The following is a 7,215-nucleotide window of genomic DNA, read 5'->3' on the forward strand; positions in this document are numbered from 1 at the left end:
GAGAGGGAGAGAGGGAGGAGAGAGAAGGTGAGAGAGAGAAGGAAAGGGGAGAGAGGGGGGAGACAGTAGGAAAGGGAGGGGGAAGAGGGAGGGAGAGAGGGAGAGGGAGAGAGAGAGAGAAAGAGAGAGAGAGAGAGATGGATAGATAGAATTTGATTCACAATAGAGCCAAATTATGAAGGACTTCAAATGGCAAGCAGAAATTTGTATTTTAAAGGAAAGTTTCTTGAATAGAGAAAGTTTCTTGAAAAGAGACAGAATGTGGTCAGACCTCCTGATATTCTTGACTAAGAATACCAATTGGGCAGCTATATGGAGACTAGATTGTATAGATATGAGAGGAAGGGAGGACGTTAGGGAAGAGATGGAGGAGAGGGGAGAGGAAAAGAGGGAAGAGAGAGGGAAGGAAGGAAAGAAGGATTTATTAAGCAGTTACCATGTGCCAGGCACTGTGCTAAGCACCGGGGACACAAATACAAACAAAAAAGATAGAACCTGACCTTGAGGAATTTAAATTCTAATGGGGAAAGACAAAGATGAGAAATGATGAGGACTTAAACTAAAGCAGTTCTGATGAAAGTAGAGAGAAGGGTATAGATGCAAAATGCTAAGTAGATGGAACTAAAAGACCTGCCAAATGATTGAGTAAAACATTGAATGTATCTCCTATGTTGCGGACTTAGGTGAGTGGAAGAAAAGTGTTGTTCTTGACAGAAATGGGAAAGTTAGAACACAAAATGGGTTTCAGGGAAACAATGATAAGTTATGTTTTGGGCATGTGGAATATTACTTTCTTATAATACATTTGTTGCTGTTCAGTCATTTTTTAGTCATATCTGACTGTTTGTGACCCCATTTGAGGTTTTCTTGGGAAAGATCCTGGAGTGGTTTGCCATTTCCTTCTCCAGCTCATCTTATAGATGAGAAAACTGAAGCAAACGGGCTTAAGTGACTTGCTTGTCACACAGCTAATAAGTGTCTGAGGCCAGATTTGGACTCAAGAAGGTGAGTCTTCCTGACTCCAGGCCCAGCACTCTACCCACTGTACCACCCAGCTGCCCTGTGATCCATACAAATGTCAAATGGGAAGTTGAATAGGTGGCTCTGGGTTCAGGGGAAAGATAAAGAATGAATATGTAAATATGGGTACCATTTTATAGATATGGTCATTGAAGCCAATGGTAACAAATATTCTGAATCTATTCCTTCTAGTTTCACTTCTTGCTAATGACTTCTTCAGAGTTTTTAAATGTCAGAGACCAGAGAAAGTTTAGTCAAAGTTCTTTGGAGCAGTTTTCTAAACTGTAATAAATAATGAAGATTTTAACTATTTGGTTCTCTTCTAGTGAGCTGTCAAATTAGCTTAACTATATTCATAAATCATATTTCTATGATACTTTAAGGTTTAAGAAATGTTTCCCTCACTACAACTCAATGAGGTATGTCAGGTATTATTATCCCTATTTTTCAGATGAGGAAACTAAGGCTCATGGAAGGGAAATGACCCTCCAATGTTGAGCAGTTATTAAATAGGTCTAGACTGGAACCCACATCCCCTGGCTCCAAATCCAATGCTGTCACCAACATGTTAGGCTGTGTGATGGTACTGCCTTCTGCAAAAAGCCTTTTTTTGCTCCCCAGCCTCTTGGTGCTCTCTTTTTCCTCAAATCATCTTATTTTTGCTTATTCCATTCGCCTCAACAAATGTTAAAATTTCCTACCATCTTCAAAACACTGTGCTTAATACTAAACTAAGGATCCTAAGATTTTAAAAAAGGAAGCACTCCTTGCCCTGAGTGAGTTTACATTCTACTCTAATCAAATATTTTATTCTTTATTAAAATGTAAACTCCTTGAGGGCAGGCATTGCTTTTCATTTTTATCCAGGATCTTAACACTTAAAGAAGTTTACATTTCTCCTTTCCTTACTGTGGTGACAGCTGTTCTTGGTTGAGTTTGGTCACAATCTACAGATTCTATGGTGAGGTTATATTGCTTCACAGATTCATAGTCTGGCTGGGTGGTCAGTTCTATCATTCCAGTTAGTGGATGAATCCAGAACAGTCAAAGATGCTGGGCGTCTCCTCTGATTATTTTGTACCTCGCACAGCTCAGTGGATTGTCTTCATCAAAAGCACTCACTCTTCCAACTTCATAGGAGGCTGTAAGTTAACACTTCATTACATATCGTTTTAATTAAAAAGTCATTTATTCTCACCAAATGTGTCATTGATCTAGAAGCTAACTATGTCTTTAACAGCAAATAGCAGAAAAGTTCTCCAATATATGTACCCAAGCTTTGAACCAAAAGTCAATTTTAAACAATATAATGACTTTGGAAGCACTAATTTTACATAGCTAAAGAATGAAATAAGAAAAGTTTGCATCTCTTTACCACAGCATAGCTATAATGACATGGGTCAAGAATGATAATGTAGATTTTCAAGGCTTTTTCAAGAAAGAGAGATTTGGTCAAATTGAAAAGATAGTATAAAAGTGAGTTTTTGCTATTGTTATTATAACTTTTGAATATTCCACCCCATTGGTCTATGGATGATTAATTTTAGGAGATGAGTTTTATCTTCTTTGTGTTGTAAAACTGGTTGATTGGTTGTTGCACTTCATTCTCAAAGAGGACTAAAATGACATCACTATTTTAGTCAAGTTACACTGCACCCAACTGTAGCTGAGCAGACCAATACAAGCTCGGGAATGCTCTACCACAAGTCAGGCACAAATAATCTATGTGAACATTGGGGTGCATCCTCTAAAATTGTGCATCTCACATTTCTTTTGAGCTACTTCAATTCTGCTTTGCTCATAGAGCACAGCACCTTCTCTGACGAGGGTACACCGCACTGGGCAGTCCTGTGCCAGTGTCTCCCATGTCACACATGGACACAATTGCTTTTGTACATTTTTCTGTGTTTTGACTGCAGGGTGGGATCCCCACTTGCTAAAGAAAGCAAGCCAGGGTTGGGTAAAGCAAACAATTTTAGGGCACCTTTTCTAGCCCCTTCCTCACACCAGGAGGTGAGCAGTGTGGTCCTTAAAAGGCTACTCAGATACCCAGGGGGCTGCTCAATCCCACTGCTGCTTTCAATAAGAAGATGACCCTATAGTCTGGGTCACCTGTGTACAGGGTTGTGACTACAGCTCCCAGTGTATCCACACCTGCTGCTTCATCACTTGCCTCTCACCACATGACTTTGAGATAGGTAAAAATGGTAAAATGGTATGGGTGATATCTGTTGATTCATACATAAATTAGATTTAAATGAGGCAGAGTTGCACAAAGTCAGCAGCCTCATTATCTCCTCCACAGTCATCACAGTCCAGTGGCAAGATAGAGTCAAGATGACCGGTGATGGCTCAAGATACAGTGGATGACCTTGGTGTCTTCGGTCTAACCAAGCTCTAAGTGCTCCACAGTGCCTGCTTCAGTTGCCTTCATGTCATTGGAATAAATTGTTCTCATCTGCCCATTCCACCAGGGGAAGTCTTCATATGCTTCATATGTAGACACACCCCTAATTCACCAATAGGTTTGAGAACCCTCGGTTACCCTTAACTTGGTTTAACCCATCTGCTGAAATGGTTTACCAGGGTATGGCCACTGCGCATGCTACAGCTTCTTGGAGCCACAAGGGAGAGTTGGGTGGATGAGGTAGTTGCCAAAGGTGGAAAGCAGCCCTCACACCAGAGGTACTAGTCTTCCCTGAACATACCCTACACTCCACACTGTGAAATATCACCTCATTGTAATAACCAGTACCAGCCATAGTCATGACTAAGATTTTTCTCTGGAGTGCCACCATCCAGTAGGGCATTTTCCCATTCTGGGGCAACAAGATCCTGGTGGTGCAATAACCACCATCTCCTCACCTCATAATCCTCTGCCTGACTTGCCACTAATGATGGCCTTGCCAGCCACAAAATCCTGTCACCTGCCTGCCTTCCTCTAACAGCTTTGGAGGCTTCCCTCTCTCCCAGCAGAACTGTACCTTAGAATGGACAATCTTCTACATAACCACTGTCTCCATTTTCCACTCCAGGCTCCCCCCCTCAACATTCAACTGTTTTTGCTCCCAGATAAATAAATTATAGCTCTAGTGCCAGTATTTGGGAGACAAAAACTGTTTGGAGTGGAAGTCAAGAACTTCAATAGCAGTGGACCACTGTTCAATAGTGTGACTCATTTCATGTACCATCCCATGCTCTCCTGCTCCTAAGAAGCCACTGTCTTCATGAGAGCCCTGTTACCTGCTCCATAGTTTCCAAAGAACTGTCATTAATTCATTAATTAACAACTTTTTATTAAGTACTTACTATCTGCCAGGCACTAGGGATACAGAGAAAAGCAAAAATAGCCCCTGTGCTCTAGGAGTTTAGAACTGAATGCCTCTTAAGCATCCCAAACTCACCACATCCAAAGCAGACCTCATTGTTTTCCCCAAAAAGCCCATCCCTCCTTCAAAACTTCTCCTTACTATTGAGGGCACTGCCATCCTCCCAGCTGCCAAGGTTCAAAGCCCCAGGAACATTCTCAACTTCACCCTCTCCCTCACACCATAGGTTCGATCCATTGCTGAATCTTGTCATTTCTGCCTTCACAACAGCTCTCACCTACATCTCTTTCTCTCCACTCCCATAGTGACCGCCCAAATTCAAGAACTTATGACATCTTGCCTGATCTATTGAAATATCTTCTTAATTGGGCTCCCTGTCTCAAGTCTCTCACCATTCCAATATAGCTTCCATTCATCTGCCTCAATGATTTTTCTAAATCACAGGATGACCTCCAAGGGTTCCCTATGACTTCTAAGATTAAGTATAAAGTTCTTGGGAAGGAGCACTTAAAGCTTTTCACAACCTTGTCACTGCCTGATTTTCCAGTCTTTTTACACACTCTACACCCCTCTATGCATGCTATAATCCAGCCATATTCCCACCAGCTGTTTCCTACACACAACACAATATCTCCTATCACTTTGCCTTAACACTAAAATTTCCCTAGGCATGGAATACTCTGCCCCCTCACCTCCACCTCTTAGAATCCCCAACTTCCTTCAAAACTTAGCTTAAATGCTTCCTTTGGCAAGAGGCCTTTCCCAGTTCCCCATCTGCTAGAGCCTTTCCTCTGAGTAGTGTTCATCTATTTTGAATGCATCACACATGTTGTTGTTGTTGTTCAGTCATTCAATTGTGTCCAATTCTTTCTGACTCCATGGACCATAGCACGCCAAAACTGTCCATGGGCTTTTCTTAGCAAAGATATCAAAGTGGTTTGCCATTTCCTTCTCCAGTGGATTAAGGAAAACAGAGGTTTGTGACTTCAGGGTCATACAGATAGTGAGAGTCTGAGGCCAGATTTGAACTAAGGTCTTCCTGACTCCAGGCCCAGCACTCTATCACTGAGCCACCTAGCTGCTCATCATATATGTTCTTATTTACAAATATGCTGTCTTCCCCATTAGAATGTAAGCTCCTTGAGGACAGGGACTAGTTCTGCCCTTTTTTGTATCAAGCATTTAGCAGTGTCTTAAACATAATAAGTGCTTAATAAGTGTTTGTTGACCAACTGAATGTACATGAATTGCATATATAATTTACACTCAGAGTCAATGGAAGGTGGCCTTGGAGGAGAAGCCTCTAGTCATTGGGAGTTCAGTAAATAAGAGTACCTCAAGAACAATCAGACCTTACGCGTGAACAATGAGCAAATTGCCCAAAGCTACAAACCACATACACCAAAATTCCAACCTCTTGGTTGACTGAAAGATATATTTTAAAGTATCTTCAATGTGGTATGCCTTATATAAATACATCCAAAGGAATAAAGGTTAAAATTCCAATCTGCCTCATACAGTCCTGGGCAGAGATTGTGTCTTTTTCACATTCAACACTCAGTTAAATATACTGGAAAGCTTATATTCTTCTGTAGGTGTCAAATTAACCTTTCAATAAAAACTACGAGCTATCTTGAGCATCCCCAGCTAAAGTTTAAAATAGAGTGATTATGAAACCCACTGTAAGGCTGCCAAGTTTCTTCATCAAAAACCATTGTAAATGAAACCTGTTTTCCCATAAGACTTATAGCCCAGCATGATACGATTCTCATTTACTTCCTTTAAATAATTTCTGATGAAGGAAATTTTTCCTTCTAATTTTTTTTCTTCCCAGAAGCTTTACATCAATGAGAGATTCAGGTGGGTGTCACATATCATCAGAGAAAATTACTTTAAATATTTTAGATTCTCATAATTTCATCCCCCAAAAAAACCTCTTGTAGTCATCAGCCTACCACTCAAGCTTCTAATCAGAATCATATGAAAGGAGAATATTTTCCATGTTAAAGCATTTATGAAACACCTTTAAAGTCTACAGGTTAAACGTTTTAGGTCCTGGGTGTAGTTTTGTTCAAGAACATTTTTATCCCTCCCTTCTACACTTGTTAGCAAATCATCTCTGTCTTTCAATCATGTCTATCTTTATAAGAAATTAGAATTAAGTCCTAGGACTATAGGTTACTATAGTATCAGCCCTCTGAAGCATCACCTCACTCATGCAGATGGGCCCACATTTTAAGAAAACTATATATAGTAATGTCACACTTTTCTAAATGTCATATGCCTAATAGACTTATATTAAACATAATCAAGAATTAAGAAATAAACAAAGAAATTTTTAAAAAGGGAGTAGAGATAAAAGTTGTTATTTGTTAAAAGCCACACAATAAGATGAGAATAAGACGGGGGTCCTTAGCTTGGTGGGTTTCTTCTTAACTATATTTCAATATAATTGGTTTCTTATTCATACTATGTATTTTGTTTTCAAATTGTAAATAATGCTATTTAAATACTATTTTTAAATATTTTGCAAAAGGGTCCATTACCCAACAAAGTTAAGAACAACTGATCTAGAGGGAGGGCTAGCTTCTGAATCATCTGACTCTTGGTTCACTAGACCTCATTCACTTTGCTTTAAGAATGTTGTAAGGATCAAATGGATGTGAAATAACAAGGTGTCATAGAAGCACATCCATGATTTTTCTCAGAGCATAAGAACTCTTTGGAAACAATTCTAATCATCTTGGCTTCTCAGTCATACCATAGACTAGAAGCCATATATTAGAAATCTGGCAGAGTCAGACACACTTAGAGGAAAGAAAGAAAGAAAGAAAGAAAGAAAGAGAGAGAGAGAGAGAGAGAGAGA

The 7,215-nt window shown here is 39.8% G+C and overlaps 1 protein-coding gene across 1 annotated transcript in view; it reads right to left on the reverse strand.

Moving 5' to 3' along the window:
* The window catches only part of LOC114044285 (cadherin-related family member 3-like), a 129,149-nt gene that overhangs the window by 51,655 nt on the left and 70,279 nt on the right, over window positions 1-7,215 (reverse strand). The window contains 1 exon segment of the mRNA XM_027863669.1: window positions 1,930-2,162. Within this exon segment, the coding sequence (XP_027719470.1) occupies window positions 1,930-2,162 (233 nt within the window).

The sequence above is a fragment of the Vombatus ursinus genome, unplaced genomic scaffold (assembly GCF_900497805.2).
Source record: "Vombatus ursinus unplaced genomic scaffold, bare-nosed wombat genome assembly UNPS02014773.1, whole genome shotgun sequence".
Classification (NCBI taxonomy): Eukaryota; Metazoa; Chordata; class Mammalia; order Diprotodontia; family Vombatidae; genus Vombatus; species Vombatus ursinus.